General features: G+C 36.5%; 3 protein-coding genes across 5 annotated transcripts; 2 read left to right on the top strand and 1 right to left on the bottom strand.

The window, feature by feature from the left end:
* Positions 1–395: 395 nt before the first annotated feature.
* On the top strand, positions 396–2,189 carry WRKY23 (WRKY DNA-binding protein 23). The gene is made up of 3 exons (XM_086239024.1): positions 396–1,018; positions 1,252–1,395; positions 1,542–2,189. The coding sequence occupies exons 1-3, from the start codon at positions 555–557 to the stop codon at positions 1,954–1,956; spliced, it is 1,023 nt and encodes a 340-aa protein (XP_086095150.1). The 5' UTR covers positions 396–554; the 3' UTR covers positions 1,957–2,189.
* Positions 2,190–2,998: 809 nt separating this feature from the next.
* On the bottom strand, positions 2,999–12,360 carry LOC147285938 (flowering time control protein-related / FCA gamma-like protein). 2 transcript variants are annotated; one of them, XM_086239023.1, is made up of 15 exons: positions 11,893–12,360; positions 11,415–11,482; positions 11,159–11,237; positions 9,593–9,675; positions 9,442–9,493; positions 7,508–7,572; positions 7,145–7,211; positions 6,699–6,778; positions 6,538–6,602; positions 5,859–5,918; positions 5,464–5,767; positions 4,829–4,966; positions 4,505–4,702; positions 3,970–4,035; positions 2,999–3,637 (listed from the first exon to the last, which is right to left on the bottom strand). In XM_086239023.1, exons 1-14 carry the CDS (start codon positions 12,164–12,166, stop codon positions 3,973–3,975), a joined length of 1,596 nt encoding a protein of 531 aa, XP_086095149.1. In that variant the 5' UTR covers positions 12,167–12,360; the 3' UTR covers positions 2,999–3,637; positions 3,970–3,972. The 2 variants fall into 2 exon arrangements, with proteins under 2 accessions (XP_086095149.1, XP_086095148.1); XM_086239022.1 differs by having other exon boundaries at positions 2,999–4,035.
* A 4,050-nt stretch (positions 12,361–16,410) lies between these two features.
* Positions 16,411–20,482, top strand: LOC147285937 (Zinc knuckle (CCHC-type) family protein). Of its 2 annotated transcripts, none has more exons than XM_086240703.1 (6): positions 16,411–16,569; positions 17,008–17,320; positions 18,211–18,658; positions 19,047–19,345; positions 19,576–19,943; positions 20,240–20,481. In XM_086240703.1, the coding sequence occupies exons 2-5, from the start codon at positions 17,018–17,020 to the stop codon at positions 19,918–19,920; spliced, it is 1,395 nt and encodes a 464-aa protein (XP_086096829.1). In that variant the 5' UTR covers positions 16,411–16,569; positions 17,008–17,017; the 3' UTR covers positions 19,921–19,943; positions 20,240–20,481. The 2 variants fall into 2 exon arrangements, with proteins under 2 accessions (XP_086096829.1, XP_086096830.1); XM_086240704.1 differs by lacking the exon at positions 16,411–16,569 and adding an exon at positions 16,581–16,908 and having other exon boundaries at positions 20,240–20,482.
* The last annotated feature ends 286 nt before the right edge of the window (positions 20,483–20,768 follow it).

The raw sequence follows: 20,768 nt of genomic DNA, 5'->3' as shown, positions 1-20,768 counted from the left end.
AGAGAGAGAGAGAGGAGAGAGATAGAGAGAGAGGGATGCCAGCTGGTGAAACAGGGGGTGCAGGCAAGTTTTATTCTTAAATTAAAGGCGTAAGAAGGACGTTAGGTGGTAATGGTAAACCCAAATCCTGTTCACAGTATAAACGGGTTCAGCGGTCAAATATGCAAGTATGAAAGCATCGACCAGTTTGTCGGAAGTCGGAACCATGCATTCAATTTGCCACTCCCTCTCTCTTTATCTGCCTCTCTTTGTCTGTCAACTCCGTACAAAACCTTGACCTGCAATTGCCGGTCAATTTTTGAGGCCCCAACCTCTTAATCCTCACCCATCCCTAACCCCCAAAACAGCAACCCAACACTCACTTTCTTTTCAATTCTTCCAACCCAAAACTCACTCTCTCTCTCTCTCTCTCTCTCTCTCTCTCTCTCCCTCTTTTTTGTCTCTCAAACTTTATAAGCCCATCAGATCAACCCTACCCTACTCTCTCTTTAAGACAAAAATTGCCCACTCTCTATCTCTAGAGTATATAGCTAGGCTTTGATGAAGAGTGAGCAATGGAGAAGAAAGATCAACATATGTTAATGATGGAGGATAACAGCAATATTGGCATATTTGACTTCTATGGAGGTGAAGATCAAAAGAGCTCCCTAGGGTTTATGGAGCTTTTGGGTGTCGGCGGCCATGACTACTTTGTTGGTCCTAACATTAGCAACAATTCCCTGTTTGACTATTTGCCTCAGACACCATCTAATTCTATACAGCCTGTGCTTCCAAACAATAATATTTCAACTTGTTCCATAATGGCAACACACGGCTCTGACTATTCTTTGAGTCAACATCAGCATCAACTGCAGCCTGCAACACCAAACTCTTCGTCGATTTCATCGGCATCTAGTGAGGCAGTGAACGAGGAACACACTGATAAAGCTGCAGCAGACCATGAAGAAGAAGAAGAACAACAACAACAACAACAACAGGAGGAGGAGGAGGAGGAAGAGCAACAAAAGACCAAGAAAGGGTGAGTACTTCTCATTTCTTGCTTTTTTAGTATTTTTGTGTTCTGAGAGAGACCCATTCCATACCAGATCAAGAAAAATATGGGTCTTTTTGTCATTTTGGGTTTTATAGGTCAGAGACCATGAAACCCAATATGACCCAATATGATGATAACTGATTCAGAAATTGATGAAAAATTGGGATTTTTGTAAAATGAATTAGTTTCTTGTGTGTGTATGGTGATGGATTAATTAGGGTGAAAACTAAGAAGACAAATCAGAAGAGACAGAGAGAGCCAAGATTTGCGTTCATGACAAAGAGCGAGGTTGATCATCTGGAAGATGGATACAGATGGAGAAAGTACGGCCAAAAAGCTGTCAAAAACAGCCCCTTTCCCAGGTACTTAATTAAATGACATATGGCATTGCTAGCTAGCTAGCTCTTGTTAATTAATAGTGGGTTTAATTAATTAATTAAATTACTGATCTTATATTATTCCATAATGGAAAGATGATTTGCTGTTGTTGTTGTTGTTGTTGTTGTAGGAGTTACTATCGATGCACCAGTGCATCATGTAATGTGAAGAAGCGAGTGGAGCGATCTTTCAATGATCCGAGCATTGTTGTGACTACATACGAAGGGCAACACACACACCCAAGCCCCCTCATGCCTCGTCCAGTACCCATCTCCACAAACACCACCTTTGCCATGCCAATGCCCATCAGATCATCAACCCTACCTCACTATCAACACCATCAACAACCATTTCTGGATAACTCATTTTCACCAGCAGGACCTTACTTCAATTTTGCTTCTTCTTCATCAACACCAGTTATCAGCAGCAGCTTTCTTCATCATGAGAGGCGGTTTTGCAGCCCAGCAGCAGCTTCTGCTTTGTTGACAGTGGACCATGGCCTTCTTCAAGACATAGTCCCTTCCCATATGCTCAAGCAAGAGTAGATATAATGTAATATATATATGTAGATGATCATCAGATGAGATCAGATCCCTGATTCCATTGCTACTTAATTATAATGTACTGATTTAGCTTACTGACTACTTTTTGTTTAAAGAGGTGCAGATGCTAAGAGTCTAAGACATGGTCCTGATGATGATGATCATTACTGCTCATGTAACATGGACTTCTTTTTTTAATTCAATTAATGCAGGTACTAGGTCTATCTACTTTTTTACTTCATCATCTATATATTATTATTATTTTTATTATTCTGTTTTTATTTTTTCTTTTGTGGGTGTGGGGTTTGGAAGAGGAGAGAAGGTGGGGTTGGGTATGTAAATAAAGATTGGATGGTGTACAGAAAAATGGGATCCTTAATTTTTCTGACTGACCCCGGTTTTTGTCCTACATCTTTGTTTTTGTTGTTGAAGGAATGTGCATTGATTTCACTATTTTGAAGCAAGAGAGTACTACTGCCTACTAGTCACGATTTTGAGGGTTAGGGTTTCCCCAAAATCCAGACCACATTTAATGTGGGAGCCTCTTGTTGGCTTTTGCTTTTCCTTTTCCTGGGAATCCCACACATATATAAAAAAGCCATTTCTAGAAAAAGGGGCTGCAATTTTGCAGATTTGGTGGCAAAATCTAATGCCATGTCTCAAATATTTATGCATGCGTATAGTACAAGATAAAACAACTCCAAAATCAAAATCACTGCCGACCAACCTTAAGCCTGTTGACCATAAATGCCTTTTTTTCTCCTGTACGCCATTAAATTCACCCTCCATATTTGATTCATTGAACTGGAATGATGGGTGGGATATGTTCTGCGATATGTCACATGCACCACATATGGTTTGAGATTCTTTGTTCTTAATGATGGAATAACATTCAGAGACTCATGTTCTCTACAAGCTTTATCGGCCCATGGCTGAGTTATAGAGCCAATTAAAAACTGGTAAACTACAAAGTAAATGTGAGACCGGAAAAAAAAAAAAAAAAAAAAAAAAAAAAAAAAAAAAAAGTTACAAAGTAAATGGAGTGGCCACAAAAATTGCAAGCCAAATTGTGATATTGGGTTTGGGTATAAAGTGTAAACCTCAAAGGTTGACCAAACAGATGATATAACATCACAAGTGTTAAATGGCTGCGTGTAACTTCCTGATTATTGATTTAAATCCAGCATTAGAACTCCATCTGAATCATTATACATCAAACCTGTAGAGCACAACAGTTCCACAAAATATGGTATGAAAGATTTTGTGTCAACTACTGTCATGTAGTTTCCACCAACTGCAGTCAGTGCGCCAAAGATACAACATTCTGTTTTGAAACAAATACATCTTTACATAATATGTAAATAACTGGTCCAGGGTACAACTTCGGGCAGTAAACAAGCTGATTGCATAACACTAAACACTACATCACAAAGCATATCAGGCCACCTTTCATTACTTGTGTCGAATATATTACATGCTTTGCTAAGCTTCACTGACTATTCTATGCTCATGCTTCTCGAATACCCTTTTCTATGCTTCTTGAATGTGCTTTCCTCCACAAGCAACAAAAGATACACATAAAATGAAATGAGAAAAAAGTACCATCTCTTCACAGAAGTTTTGCACGTTGACTTGAGAGAGGGGAAAAGGTGTGTCCACACAATATGGTTTCACATTGGGACCCCTGCGCAGAATTGCATTCATTGCACAGTAGTCACCTTCAGTTAGCAGTAGCCATTCTTCAATCTAAGTCTATCACTGGGACTTACAAAATAAACTAAATTGAGAGAAAAAAGAGCATAGGGACTGAACCAACAGCCAACTGATGGTTCAAAACCTCCCAAGGACTGGGGATGGGTTGCATGAAATTTTTTGTTTAAAACAGGAAATTGACCATTGTGCATATGGAACAAGAAAAATAAATGACTAGAACTTCGTTAATTACTTTAAAAGACACTCCTAAGCAGACACATTCCGACAATTGCCTCAGTAAATTGTACATTACATAATCAATACCTATCAGACACAGGTTGGGCCAACAAAAGGACGTGTCTCTGACTGCATTTGCACATGATCCAGTTCCTACAAAATCACAGCATGTTACTGACAATTCCATGTTAGTCTATATTCTAATGGAGTGCTTCCAGAATTTCTAAACAGGACCTATATTCCTACATAATTAGCAAATGATATAAATAAAACTGCTCACGTGAAACATACCCAAATTGAATTTTGCACTCAAAGCTAGTATATGGTTTTGACCAAATAAAAAAAGCTGGTAAAGTAGTTTTGACCATATAAAAAATGCTGATATAGTGGTCACACATTTCTTTTTGGGTAATTCTTAGACTAGCTGCAAATTTGTATAGGCAAGGTGCTTAAGCTAGATATTACCTAATACAACATCATAAATTACAAATAGTAAACAGTCACATAACATAGACAATGTACCAAACTATTCCAAAAGCAACAAAGCGAGACACCTGATTGATACTACAATGGAAAAACCAAAATCTTAAAAATAAATTATTAAGTGAAAATGAATACAAACCGATGCGTATAAGGAAGGATTCTGAAGTTGGAGTGTCTGATGGACGGCAGGTGTCTGAATCTGTACCAGCTGTGTTTGAGCAACTTGTTGCATAGAAAGAACCGACGACATAGATTGAAGATGGTGAGAAGGATTTTGCAGCTGTGTCTGCGTCTGGAATTGTTGCTCAAATAAAGCAAACTCCTCAGGCTTGTCCCACTGCAGACCAGATATCATAGCCATTACACATATGTTCCCTTTTTTTTAATAAGACATTAATCGCGTCTTCTCGTACCAAAAATCAAAAACAGCATATGAGGAAGATGATCAAAGGCTGAAACATACTATGCTTTCACGAGTTTCACAATTATAATAATACTTGTGTCCATCAGGGCAGGTGTGTTCACTCCAGTCACACTCTAGAGGAGCTGCTATCTCATGACTTGAAGGCACTGCAGCTGAACTAGAATTGCTAGCAAATGTCTGAGGATCGCTTCCCGTTCGTGGACCATAGAAACATCAAAATCACAACGTAGTTGCGCAGTTGCCAATATCACAGCACGGCAGAAAAGAAATTGCACAAGTCACAAAGTGCAAACATCATTGTTCGTTAAATTGTATGCACTACCATTCATGTATTACATAACAACCACCAGAGAACAATTCAACATGCAGTCATAGCAATTTTGTATCCGCCAATGCAAAAGTTCCAGCAAAAACTAAAAGCCTCCTATTTTAATACTTTTACGGGGTACTCAAGCCACCACTGTTGTTACTCCCTCACACATGCTTGATAGTTAATTGTTTCATAAGATAGACATGATTCCTATAGTTGTACAGAGTCTATACACAAACAATTCAGCGTTTACAGGGTATTATGAGAACATGCTCACAATATTATTCCAGCAAAGGCTGACATCTTCAATCACTGAAATCATTTTGGCAGCCCAATAAATCATTTATCATTGTTTCCTACTAACCTGAGAAATCTGCTGCCGCCCAATAATTTGCCCTGACGGTTGTGTCAGATGCTGTTTCTGGATGTCAGTGACTGCTACATGAGAAGACTGAGAACTTCTCTGTGTACTCTGTGTCTGTTGTAAAGGCATCCTACCCAACTGTGAAGGGGACTTTAATGAAGAAAATGGTGGTTGCATGACAGTAGAAGCATGTGGCTCTTGGTTTGCCAATTGGGAAATAGGTGGTTGTGAAACTTGTTGAACAGGATATGATGCATTAGGAAAATTATACCCCACAATGGAATCACCATGATCAGATACTGACCTGCAACATGTAAAGCAGAAGACGAACACTCAAGTACAATAACAAACAAAATGAGAAATGAAAGATAAGATGTACAAAGACAGAAATGTACCTAACAACTGGTTCTTGAGAGTACGGACCAATGTTTGGACCGCCAAAGGCATAATTGCCTCTGAAGAGAGAGAGAGAGAGTTAATCAATACTGTATACATCTCTGTATGCCTTTTCTTCAGACAAAATATCTGTTTACTTTAGATTAGATGTAAAAAGTTACTTTTGGGTGACTGGTATCAGGTATATGGTCATCACAAAAAGCCCAACCACTGAACTAAAGTATCAAATAAAGTGTTGAATTTGGTAGCTGTTGATAAGAGAGGAAGGAGGAGGCGGGGGGGAGAGAGAGAGAGAGAGAGAGAGAAAGAGAGTCCAATTCTAGAAAAGCATCCATCTTTTCAAGAAAATGAACCCCATGGTGGTTCATCCTTACAAAAATCAACCAAATCGGAAATTTCCATTTGATTATCTTCACGATTTCAATATTTATGGAAAACATTGTGTTTTCATTTATTTATTTATTTAACCACGATGACTAATGGTTTCTGATTTGGTTGGATTTTCTGTACGCAACATCCTTGAATTGGAGCCTATAAGATGGACAGTTTGGATTATTGGATGCCATTGGGAAATGGGCCCCACATGTGTCCCTTTCTTTTCTTGAAAAGAGTGATCTCTCTTTAGAAGCACCCTACATATTTACACACACATCTAAGAAAGTTTAGAAAGAGTACAACCTTGCTTCTATTATCCTTGGTTTCTTAGGATCCGCAAAACGAACAATTAATGGCTGAGCACAACCCTGAAGTAACATAGAAAAAAAAGAGTTGAACTAGTGGATACCTTCAAAGTGTAATAAGATAATTTGTACATTTTAGTAAGTAAGAGAAAGCATTACTCTCATAATGAAGGTTCCATTTAATGCTTTGATTGCTGCCAGAGCCATATCTCTATGAGAAAATTTAACAAATCCGCTTCCTTCAAAAAAAAAGAAGAAGAAGAAGGCAAAAACCACATTAAGAAAACAGAACAGGTTTATAGTAATATGGGATTTCATAAAATATTTCATTAGATTTTCACAAAAGATACTGTGACAGTAAAACAGCAACATATTGCACCATTAATTAATGTAATTGGGAAAGAGGTGTCAAAATTTTGATACACCAACTGATGAGCTGACAGAGATTAAACTACTGCATATATGATCCACCAGGACATCTTTAGGTTTAAAGTACCATATTGAGGCAAGCATAATCAGCCCCTTAAATTTAGATGTCTTCAACAAGTCCATTCTATAACATGCAACTCAAACTATAAAGGAAACAATGAGAGCAATGGACACACCACGATTGTTCTTCTGGTCATCACGCAAAATGTAGATATCTTCAACAACACCATAAGGCGAAAATATCTGACATAGACAACAGTCACAGCACCATATAAATCAGAAAACCTTGAAAAGAGTTGAGTATATAACCAAAAAAGGGTTAAGAACAACATTATTTTTTCCAAGGAACTAGTATGCGTAAAGCGTCATAATAACTTAGTATGCATATAAAAGAAAAGACATACATGACAAAAGAATGGATGCCTACATATATGATACATCTATATGGAATCTATAGGTGTAGTGATGAATATATGGATGAATTATTTAGCTGAGGTTGGGAATAACAAATCTAAAAATTCAACAAGTGTAGAGCGTACTTCTTCAATATCTTTCTTTGAAGCTTCCCTGTTAAGGCCACAAACATATAATTTGTCAAGTACCCCTACCAAAAGGACATGAAAAACAAAAGTAATCAGATATTGAACATTATTCAGGGCCTGTTTAGGAGTGCTTCTATACAAAGCACTTTTACACAACAGCTTTTGTTATAAGCAGACGAAAAGTTCATTAAACTCGAGTACATCTTGCATATTCACTTGAAGGCGCTTCTCTAGGAAGCACAAAAGTCTCTCTTTAACCCTAAAAAACACTTTTTTCTATTCAACCAAACATTATACAAAGTGTTTCACAGACAAAAAAACTCCTAAACACACCCTAAAATCTTTTAATTATGCAAATGCAATACACTCAATGCAAATAGTACCATCATTATTCAAATCCAAAGGTATGTGAGAAGATACTCTTCTATTTCTTTAGCCGAAAAAAAACAAGGATAAAAAGAATATTTCTTACCCAAAATATGTAAAAAAAGTCATACGCATACTACATTGAAAAATAAAAAAATATCTTTGGAGACACTAAACTTAAATATAAGATTCATACCTTCCTCTCATCGGCACATTGGAAACGAATACATCCTTTCTATAATTGAAAATCCAATCAATAATAAATTGATCCTGATTTTTTTCTTCTAAGAAAAAGGTGTCGGCTTTTAAGTTAACAAGATTATACCTTCAAGCTGAAGGAAAAACAACTAATTTTTCATAAATTCAGCAATCATGATCACTATCAAAACCTTTACATTTCAAGAAAAATACAGGCATTCAATCTAGTTCAAATAAGTTGTGAGAATAACTGTATTTTTTAGAATACCTTGTCATCCATATCCATTTATACCAAATGTACTCACCACTATGGAGATAATAATTTTATATCATTTAATAATTACCTATTTTCTAGAATAAACCCCTTCAGTTTTACAGAAAAAAAAAAAATTGTAGCCAATTGAACAGCATATGAACATAATTTATCATGCATGAAACATAAGTATTAAAAATATGTATAGAAAATTATATAAGCCCCTCATTAACATTTTCTATTGAAAAAAATCCAATAGCTTTTTCTTTGTGGATTACGTCCATCATTTAATAATTTGTTTTCCCACATTTATGGGTTCAATTAATATTTTTTTAAAATGTTTTTAACACCCTACTAATATCAAAGTATTAGATTTAATAACTACTATATCAAAGTTCAAAATACCATAAATAACTTGCATTCTACATGTACATTCGACATAAATTTGTACTCTTGGAAACATTTCTCGACCTCCATCAAATAAGATCCATGATGAATATAAAATTATGTTAAAATATGAATTAATACCTGTACACATAATCAACATGATTATATTGCATCAAGATGATGAATCTATAAGAAAGAAAATTATCATAATGAAAAAAAGTAACCTGTGTTGCATTTTAATTATCTGTCTCACAAGTATATTAAATCAATTTTTTTCTACAAAATTTTGAATTCACTACGGATCTTGTTTCATACATATTGAATTCAATTTATTCTCGACCTAGATTTATGATCATTATGGATCTTGGTTGATACATATCAACCAATGTTTTTCAAAAATACAAATTTTATGCAAAACAGACATGTAGAATGAAAGTTGTAGTATTTTAAGTTTTGAGCAAATGTAGGAGTTATTATATTTAATACCTTCACAATTATAAGAGAAGTAACGACATTTTCTTAAAATATATTAAGTCATTTCATAGATTCATGCATACAAATCATTAAATGCTGGACCTAATCAAAAACACCAAATTTATTGGACTTATTCTAATAAATCTACGGGTTAAGTACCCAAATCTAACAATCCATAATATGTAGGATACTATGTGGCTGGTTTACAATCAAGAAAGGTTCCACAAGCAATTCCTTAGGCATAGAAAATTACCAAGACGTTCCCTTTCCCCGTCAGCATATTTAACTGTGATGGGCATGCCTTCCTGGAAAAAGAAAATTCAACAAACAGAAAACCTTAATTACATTAAATTGATCAAGGACATTAGATATCTATTCATCCATCTAGCAGCATATTAACTCACCCCAGGAAAGAAATGTTGATTATTTAAAGTTCTGATAGCCCTCTCTGCTGCATCTAGTGTTGCATATTTCACAAAACAACTTCCTGCAGGAGCAACACTAAATATGTTTGCTTATTATTCTTTCATAGTTATATGAAATACTAACAAAACAGTAATGGTAGTACCAAGCAAGTGGCAGACATATTAACATTTACAAGTTGGAATACAATGAAAGAGGAGAGCACCACAGACAGAAGAACAGAAACCTAAAACAACCACTAATCTTTTCTAATTCAAGATGCTTTCAGAAAACAAGCATATAATACATGTTTGGTGGAGCAGATTGGAAAAACACGGGATATTGTTTTCTGAATACAGAATCAGAATTGCGCTTAAATTTTGAAAACACTCTACAGATGTTTCCACCATATTTAGAGAATGTGGGATACAGATAAAAAACACGGGACTTAGAAAATTTGGCATCTACGTTCTCTCCTTGCACAAAACTTCATCCCTCTTTTTATTAACAGTCCCAAGAAATTAGCATCATACCAAAAACCCATTCAGAAAATCAACATATACAAATAGAAAGCTTCAAGATCAATGTCCTCGAGGCATTGCCCATTCTTGCCGTCAATGTCATCCTCTGAGATGATTCACACAGATCTGCCCTAATATGGTTTTGCGGTTTAATTGGGTACACGAGTGAATGAATGAGAGAATTTTGAGGATGCTTACAGTGTGTGATTGGGGTGATGAGGGAGGGAAGCGACTTAATTTGTTTGTAGTTGGTGCTCTTAGCACTGGATTGGTTGGCTAGGTTTGGTTTTGTAGGAGAAGAGTTTGGATCTTTCAGGTGAACCTTTGTGTTTTTAGCTTCTATCTTACTATATCTAAGCCCATATCACTCGATATAGGAAATGAAGAGCTGCAAGTCAAGAACATCTTTCTTCGAATGAACTAGTGATGGAAGAGCTGCAACACCAAACAACTTGATTCTCTTATGGGTTTGGGGCAAAAATTTGGGTCTAGTTAAAATCTTTTTGGCTTTTATAGTTATATTCCAGTTGATGACATTTTCATAATTTCATTTAGTCTGCACACAATTTATTGACAATTAAAATACAAATTTTAATAAAAAATTTCTTTAAATTGAAAATAACCATTTTTCTTCAGGGAAAAAAATGAACTAAGTTCAAAACTAAAATTTAAATTTTCTACCAGACACATTTTAACTGTTTTTGTTTTTAGAGGTTGTTTTTACACTATGCAACCAGGCGCATTTTTGAATCCTGAAAATACAAAATATAATTTCTCATTTTTGTTTTACAAAATCATTTTTCGAAAATTGTTGTGCAAAACGTTACCAAACGGGCCTGAGGAAGTTGGGACATAACATATTTGAGGTAAGGTAAAGAGGAAACATGATCAGATGGGTGCTCTGATCACCCCTCCAAAGACCACGATATAGAAACTCATATGAATCAAATCAACATATAGAAATTTGCATTTTGTTCTTATACTTACAAGGGGAATTGGACCTAGAATCTATCCTTCACCCACCCCACCCCATGCCAATTGAGTTACCTTGTTGTTGGCCAGTCCTTTTATCCCTCAAAGTAACAACCTCGACAATATTTCCGAATTGTTCAAACAAGGGGCGAATCTGACATGAAAAGAAAGAACACCTTCTTAAATAGTTAACAGTTACAAAAACCACGCATGACACCAAATCATTTGAAATAGAAAGAAACCAACCATAAAATATCGTTGCTTAAGGAGAAATTTCACAAGAAATGAACACTAGAGACATTTTGACAGCTCAATGGAGACAACTACTCACAATTTCCTCGGTGGCCGTTCTGGGAACCTGTGCAACATAAAGTTTCACATGACTGGGGTCGAAGTGATCTGAAAAACAAAAACCACAAAAAGAAAGAGAAACTCAGAGGTGTAAGAACACTAGCTTGGGAATTAGATCAATAAACTTGACATTAAAATGCCATTGTGGTTTAGCATGTAAGCAAATTCTGCTAAACATTTGATAAGAAACATCCTCGGAATGTAAACAGAAAAAGAGTAATTTGTTGCAAATATTCTTTTTTGGTCACAAAAAGGCCAAAGGGGGAGGAGGGGGATTCAAACTCTAGTTGGGTGGGGGCAAATGCTCACTACTAGAGTTACAAGTCCCCACTACTCGATAAAGTTCAAATGTCATCAGCAATTATTGTTTCAGTTGCATTCTTTTTCCTACATATTCTTACCTACCAAACAAAGCATTAAGGCAAATATAAATGTATATAAAAATCGATATACAAGACCTGGAGGAGGTCCTTGATTGGAATGGTGCCAAGCCCTTTTGCGCACGGAAAAAGGCACCGGATGGGACGACCCATTAGCGTAGATTCCATGGTGATGGTCGTGGCGATTGAAGTGGTCGTAATGGTTGGAATCGTGGTGGTGATGGAGCTGGTGGGGGTGCATATGATGGTTGCTATGGTGGGCATCGACGGCGGCGGGGGGCCAAGAAGAAGAGGAAGAAGAGCAAGTCCCAGGGTGCGAGTTGCGCTGGGACTCTTGGTGGTCTCCGTGCATCTCCAGCTTCACAGACTCTCAATGCCTCTCTCTCTCTGCCTGGGATTATATTATACGAAACCCTAACCCTAAAATTGTAGACTTGGGTGCGAAGAAGAAGAAGGACACTAACGATAAAAGCCCGAGAAGACCATAGAACGGAAGGTCTGGAGTTCCCGCACAGCCGATTTCCAATAATTTGTTGGGTTCAGTCAATGGCGTTACCCTCAGCAGTCAGCATGCACAGTAGTTTTTAGAGAAATTTGAAAAAATGACATTTTTTTTTAGAATTAATTACTATAGACTATAGACTACATATTAGTTATTGTTTGTAACCTCTAATACCATTATTTATGTAATGTAAGAATTAGGTTAGTTTATTAAGAATCAAGTAATTGTGCATGTGACTCCACTTCAGGCAGCATGTGACGCGCTTGCCAGCTAGGTTGGTTAGAATGTTAGTTTTACATTTTTGTCAATGTGGCAGTTTCTTTATTTCTTTATTTTGGGAATTTAATTTGGATTTGATTTTTTTTGTTTTGTTTTTTTCATTTTCACAGTTTTGTTTGCTTGATTTTGATCTTCCATAATTTTCTCTCTTCTCTCTCTTCTCTCGATTCGACTTCGAAGATTTTGGGTTTTGATTTGATTCGATCTTCTTGTTCATGATCAAGTGCTATTTTGGAGGTTTGTTTGGCTTTGAATTGTTGTTAGGTCATGTTTTTTTGCTTTGATTTCAATTTTTGCTCTTCAATTTTTGAGATGAATATCTAGGTTTGCTTCGCCTTTTGATTTTGTAACAGATTTAGGGTTTTTATTTTGATGTTGATTTTTTTTTTATTTGGATTTTTGAATTTTGAAGATGTGGTTGATCGCGCGCATTTCATATTGAATTTTATACTGTTTATTTATATTGATCTCTACTTCAGGTAGTTTTTTGTTGTTTTCTATGCTTGATTTCGAACCTAGTTGCTTGATTTTGGTTTTTTGGAATCAATTTTTGATTTATATCGTCATTTGTTGTTACAGTTCTAAACTCGATTTTGGCATTGATCTTGATTTGTAGTTGCATGTAGTAGAAATAGATTTCTCTACTTGATTTACTAATTTTTTTGTTCCATATATATATGAACGATTTTTGTTCCATATATATATGAACGATTTTGCTGATTTTTTGTGTTGGGCAGTTTCAGTTACTTTATATGTTTTGTTATTGTTTTGTTTTTTTTTTACAGGGTTAGGCCTAATGTCAAGCAGTTTGGAATGTCATCTCTCTTTTGGATAGCAAGTTTCACTTCTGATAGGCGCCTATTTGTCTAGGCCTTTGAAGCTTTCTACGATTTTTTGTTGTTTTATGTTTTCTTTACTTTGTTCTATATTTTATGGATAGAGGGTTGGGTACCATCCCCCCCTCATCCTCTCTTTGTATTCTTTTTGCCTTTGAGTTTCTATGAAAGCTCCTTTCAGAAGAAAAAAAAAAAAACTTTAAGAGAAAAGATTACAGGTACAATGAGTGCATACAGTGACAATGTGTCATAGGCTACCCACATGATCTAGACTCTAGAGGTTTGTTGAGTACTTTTTGTTGGTCTCTTGAGCATGTATGAATAAAAGGGGTGTGGTTCCCAAAGATACATAAGTTGCTAGTTTGGCCGAAACCATAGGATTCCTATGGACAACAGGAGTTTTCATATAGCTCAAACTCAAGGCTTAGCTGTTAAACTCTGCTCATTGTTACTATCATTTGCAGGTCAATGCATATAGTTGAATTTGTGTTTTGCTTGATATGTCTATATAATTTTGTTTGTTACGATTTTAAAATTGACTGAGATTTTGTGTATCATTTTGATTTTATGTTTTTGTTTCTGTGCAGTTTCAGTTAGCTTCTATGTTTTGTTTTTATCTTTATTTTATTCATTTTTTGCTTTTTATAGTTATGAAAAGCATGAAGTATGCTAGTGCACCGATGATGAAAAGGGAGTGATGCATGAAGTAAGGCTCCTCGCGCTGTCTTACTTTTTTTTCATCGCTTGTTGAGCAATTTCTCGAGCCCTTTAGTCTCCTCATTCATTCTTTTGATTATGATCAGAAGCGTCAGATGTCTTCAAGATAATCAGCTTCAGTCATCGTTCTTGTAACTTTGTTCGATGGTGGAAATATTTCTCACATACGGCGCCAACTATTGAATCTGAATTTTCTCCAAAAGAAAATTAGTCAACAATAAAATAATTTGGAGCTTGAACGTCTGAGACGTGGAGCGAATTGAATGGCTGAATCTTTTTTTTTTTATCTTGTCAAAGCTTCTCCTCTTTGAAGATGGGGATGAGTTTCCTACAAAAAACTCTCTTATGCCAAAGTCAGAGAAATGAAACTCTTATGGTACGTTTGGATGAAGTAATTTGAAATTATTAAGAAATTCACAAATGACGGAATTTAAAACGATGTGATTTAAAATTTTAGAATATGTAAATTCTCTTGTTTGGATAACATATAAACATAATGGAGTTTAAATAATGAATTTATGGTAGTTTTAATTTTTGATGCATCAATTCAAAAAAGTGATGGTGATGGTGGCAACAATTAATAAAAATGATGTTTATAGTGAGTTGACCATATTGGTAGGGGTAATGGCCCACAAGCGGTGGGAGAAATGGTGGTGGCTAAAATTGGGGTGTTAGCGGTGGCGGTGGCGGTGGCGATGGTGGTGGTGGTGGTGGTGGTGGTGTTGGAAATGGCGGTGATGGTGGTGGCGGCGGTGACGGTGACGGTGACGGTGATGACGGTGGTGGTGGTGACGGTGATGGCGGTGGTGGCGTTCTTGGTGTTGGTGTTGGTGGTGGTGGCAGCAGCGGGGGTGGTGGCGGAGGTGGCGGGGGTGGTGGTGTTAGTCGTGGTGACGTTGGCGGCAGTGGTAGTAGTGTCAACATGGTCGACACGACTTATTTTTCTTTTGTAAAAATTGGAATTTTGAAAATGACACCAATTTAGGTGGAATTTAAAGTTTGAATTTACAGCCTTCAAATCCCAAGTTTTTTTCCACCTAGAATTTACAAAATTCTGTAATTATTGATCCAAACAAGGAAATTAGAGCATGTAATTTCTTAAATGCTGAGTTTTGTTTAAATTCCGAATTTTTTTCCTCCATCCAAACACACCATTAAGTTATTCCTCTATGTTTTATAGGGTCTTTCTTAACTGTTCCTAGGATTTTCATTCATCATTTTAGACCTATGAGATTGTGGGTTTTGTTGGAGAAAATCATGGGATTCTCTCCCATTAATTTTTTGGTAGTGGCTTGGTATACACGTGAGGAAATATTTTCCCACGTTTTGTTACCTTATTTACTCCTAAGACCTCATTTGGGATTGCGGTGAAGGACTCAAAAACTGCTGTAGATAACAATTCTCGATCACCTACAGTAATTTTGGTGTTTGGTAAAAAAATTAAAAATTGCTTTTCCCCACAATTCTCAACTCGCCACAGTAAAAACAAAAAGTAGGTTTCTACATGCTTTTGAAAACTGCAGTGAATTACAGCAATAATTTTTAGTAATTATACACAGCCACAACACTTTTACATTAACATTTACCAAATACTTTGATACTGTTTTTTACATTCACAACACTTTTGAAAACGTAGTTTACCAAACACTCAATTGCTTTACTTTACAGCTGACTTTACTTCGCTGCTGTTTTTTCTTACAGCAATACCAAACTGGTCCTTACCCCTTTTTTGATTTTTCATTATCCCCTTAATTCCCAAGAATTAAAGATTAAGAATTAAATGTCAATAATCAACAATAATGAATCCAAAATAGAGTAGGAAACTGAAAATCTCGGCTGGGACTTGTAGAACACTTGATGAATACTCTCTCTAAGTCCTTCTCATATTTCACTCCTATTTATCCCTTTGACAATAAATTAATATTAATTGATACTTAATACTGAAATTGAATCATAATCAAGGAAGGTTATCAATATGTTAATAAAACATCTTATGAAAATGATGATGCATCAACATGTCTATTCTTCAATAGCAAATTAGAAATTGCCACATACGGTGATTTTTTGCTTCAACAATGGGTATTTCATAAATTTTGTCAATAAACTAAAATGAAAAACTGAAATAGAATACTATCATTTGAATATTTGATATCTAAATTTTATAATATAATTTGAGATCCGTGCTCTTTCCTTATAGCTAATTTTGCTATATTCGAACTCGGAGCAACAAGCAGCATGACCATTAATAGAAATTGTGGGCGTATAAAATTTGAAAAAAATATAGAAAATAAAAAAGAAAGTCCAGCAGGCAGGCAGAAACCCAGCCCTAGCCCCTGGCCTTACTTGGCTTCTCGTCGTCGGCGTCCAAAAAGAACAAATCTCTGCTTGCGCCTCCACTCTCTTCACTCTTCACTTCTTCAGGTTACATTTTCTGTTCTTCGCTTCTTCTTCTTCCCCTTCGTCTTCTGCTTCTTCCACAGCAACACCCTTCCATACACCAGAGTTAATCCAATCTTTTGTAATTTATTCAAACATTTTCACTCGGCGACTAATTTGCCCTATTATGCTATTGTATAAATACGTAATGGATTTAATTTCTTTTTCATGAAGAATTTTCTGCATAGACAAACAGACCCTGTTATCATTGTTATCGTTGATTGTTGATGTTTGCTTAGAAATTTATGCAAGTTTTTTGCTTAGTATGTGAACTTGATCGAATTGGGAATTGGGTCACTTCTATATCAGTTAGACGGTGTTTGGGTATGTGTTAAAGTCTATATATTTTTCATTCTCTTGTTTGTAATTTGATGGTGGGAGGATATTGATGACGTTTGGTTGGTTTGTGTTGGGCAATGTCAGAATTCATTCGATGGAAACGAGACCAGACCCCGATATTGATGATGATTTTAGCGAACTATACAAGGAGTACACTGGCCCTCCTGGGTCAAATGCCACAAACACACACGATAGGGCAAAACCAAACAAAAGGTCTCTTACCGGGTCCGATGAGGAAGAGGAGCCTCGCGACCCCAATGCTGTCCCAACTGATTTCACCAGCCGAGAAGCTAAGGTTTGGGAGGCTAAGTCAAAAGCTACTGAGAGGAACTGGAAGAAGAGAAAGGAAGAGGAAATGATTTGCAAAATCTGCGGAGAATCAGGTCACTTTACACAGGTACATTTAGATTGTTTTGTTCACTCCTAGTTTTTCTAATCTCTGGTCATCTTTATACAATACCTCTCTCTAATACACACATGGACAAACATTTTTCAATTGCTGATAGTATAAAACACTGTTTTTTTGTTAAGGGGTTGAGAACGTTTACTAGACAGTGTTGAGGAAACCATTACGTTCTTTACGTCTCATCCCTGTGTTAATGTTGGCATGCCTTAAACCATCTTGTAATTGACTTGATGATTGGAAGCAGTGTCTGGTCTGGGAGTTGTGTGGTCTGCTAGATTTCTAGTTCATACAGATTGATAATTTGATATTGCTTTTACCTTTCCAGATTTTGTATACACAGATACTAGATCTGTTGATGGCCTACTTTTAAGTTTTATTATTGGGATAGGGTTGCCAATGTCTGCATCTGCACTCACACACGTATAAACACCCCCACACGACAGAGCATGCTATTTATTTGTCCCGAACAGAAACTTTGTACCTTTATTGGCTATGTTTCAAGGCTGCTATTAATGGGAATTATTTGTTACTGATGACTAGTCAAATTGTTGCTCTTTTAGATTGTGGTTATTTAGTCATATTGACTTTTATCTATAGTGCTCCATCCAATCTTGGTGTGTATTAAATATTTTTAAACCAAAATGACTGCCTCCTTTTTCTTTGAAAGAAGTTGGGATAGCTTATGAATCACACTGCAAAGATGTAGTCTAGGTAGAAATTTATGCAAGGCTGTAAAAACTAGTAGAACGTCATAGCACTTTTAGATTTGTTAGTGTTTCTATCTTATTTGCAAATATTTGGTGATTATGTTCTTGATGGTAAGAGCAGGATTTTATTTTTCTTTATGATAAAATGTTAATGAATTTATGGCAAATCTCTAGGGGTGCCCATCTACTCTTGGAGCAAATCGCAAGTCTCAAGATTTCTTTGAAAGGGTACCAGCTAGAGATAAGCATGTAAAAGCACTTTTCACGGAGAAAGTGATAAACAGGATTGAAAAGGATATTTGCTGTAATATTAAGATGGAGGAGAAATTTATCATTGTCAGCGGCAAGGATAGGTTAATATTAAGAAAAGGCGTGGATGCTGTGCACAAAGTGATTAGAGAGGAAGGTGAGCAAAGGGGTGGTTCTAGTTCTCAAGTGACCAGATCGAGGTCACCTGAGCGAAGCCCTGTCGGTGCACGGTTACAACGCTCTGAGTCCCAAAGGTCTCATTCGAATCCACGAAATGGATCACATTTTCAACAAAGATTTCACAGGCAGGACAAGTTTATTGAAGACCGTATACGTCAGGATATGCAGAAATTTTCCAGGGTTTCTCCTCAAGGTAGGGACAGCATAGGATATGTTTATGGTCTATATAGGAAGATGTTCGTAGCTTGTTAGGTTCCCATACAATTTCCTACCTGCTGTATGCCTGTATGTAAAATTTTCCTACATTTATGAAAGAATCTGCCTGTTGCTTATCACTTGTTTGCAGCAAGAGGTAAGTTCTTATCTTCAAGCATTGTGTTGTGTGTACAGTTCTGAAGTAACTTTCATGGTTGGGTCTGAATTGATCGGGCTGTCTCCAAAATGAAATCATATACTGAAAGCATATGCAGAAATTTTGCCGATGGTTTCTCTATGAATAATAAGATAGTATGTTGAATTAAAGCTGCCATCTGTGTTAGCATCTTGAATCAAGTGCTTAACATACTCTTCATTTCATGAAGCTTATGGTAATGACGGAGCTAGAGGTCGTCCAAGTCATTCAAATTCTCCAGCACGTGCCCCTTACATGGGTAACTCATATAATTCATATGATGGTCATAATCAGAGTATGCCTACTTATAGAAATGATGCATGGGATTCTGATAAAAAAGGATCTGACATGCAATCTGGTCGTCAGTTTGATTACCCTGCCATCCCCCAGACATTAGAGGAATTAGAATTGGAGTACAAAAATGAGGCAGTGGAGCTTGGAAGAATTCGTGACAAAGAAGAAGATGAGGAAAATTACAAACACCGTGAGGTATGGACTACCTTACCACTCTGGAAAAAAAAAACTTTTAATTCTGTCTTCTTGCTTGAAGTGATTATCGGTGTATTTCACCATCCTTTACCTTTTTTCACATAAGGTAAACTTTTGTCTAATATATCTCCGGCTACTATGCCTGTTTTCTTACCAAACGTAATTGTTTCAAAAAACTTATTGAACGACTTGTACAGTTTATATCTGACTTTTTATTATACGGATAAAAGACCCTTAGGGAAATGAGAGAAAACTACATGAAGAAACTGGCTACCCTGAGGGGCATGCATACGAAACAGTGGGAGGAGTTTCTTCAACTTGATGCCCAGAGGCGCCAACAACAGGCTCATCAGCAAATAGCCACTTCAGGTTTTGGTGGTTATAAATCTCACAATTATTCTGAATATGATGGTTCCTCAGCTAATCCTCATTATGCTGGGGCCAATTTAGCCATGGATTCAAGGAGCAGGTATCCAAACCCTATGGAAAATTACCCTTCAAGGCCTCATGAAAATTTTGGTGAGTTCCAGCATCAGAGGCATGAAGATTATGGGAGAGGTTACAATCGATACTGAATGGTAAACAGCAATTACACTTGGTGAGTAGTCTTACCCTACAGGCAAGTTAAAAGGATTTGAATAACCTGTATAGTTTAGCCCCAGATTTGAGTATCCTATAGTCATCGGGTTCATGTAAGGTACAAACCATATAACGTGGTTCTTTGTGATGTGGAGGTGAAATTTTATTAGAATGCTTTTAGCAACCACAGAGAATGCAGTTTTGTAAATCTTTCGGTTTGGGTTGGGTAGCAAACACAGATGTCGGAACTGTTAATGTGGTGTTGCATTTACTTATTTAGCACTAGCTTAAAGTTCACTCCCAAAAATTTTTCAGGGTCCCGGTCGTGTAGCAGTATGCACAGGGGGAGCACCAAATCTAGGTAAGTATGTTTATGATTTTACATCGAGGAGAGATGAACGGTGCACATTAATCCAGTGACACCGGTCTGTTGTTTTGCAATTTGGTGACTAAGTTATTCTGTTCGGAGCTTTTTGTAAAGAAATGAGACATGATTTCCGTCGGATTTTTGAGAATGTGCATCAAGTTATGATTAAGTAGTTATGGACTTTTCATCTTAAGATTATCAACTGTGGTGTCTTTGTTTACGTTTTCTATACTTTTGCTGCGCAGCATACAAAGTGCCTACTGTTGAGCATCGGAGGCACCCAGGTGGGTACTAATAAGGTTTTGCATTTGTTCTAGTTGCTCATATTTTCTTCTCGTTCTGTTTTAAATCAATGAAAAAATCAATTATTGAATTGTGTTCCCTCAGATATTCCCACGCATAAGGTTTTAGTAGTAATTTTTATTTTCGGTAAAGGTTGAAGGATTAGGTTCGAACTTTAACCTTAGGACAGGGGGC

The sequence above is a fragment of the Dryas octopetala genome, chromosome 4 (assembly GCF_963921425.1).
Source record: "Dryas octopetala chromosome 4, drDryOcto1.1, whole genome shotgun sequence".
In the NCBI taxonomy this organism is placed as follows: Eukaryota; Viridiplantae; Streptophyta; class Magnoliopsida; order Rosales; family Rosaceae; genus Dryas; species Dryas octopetala.
This window is presented reverse-complemented; position numbering and strand designations above follow the sequence as displayed.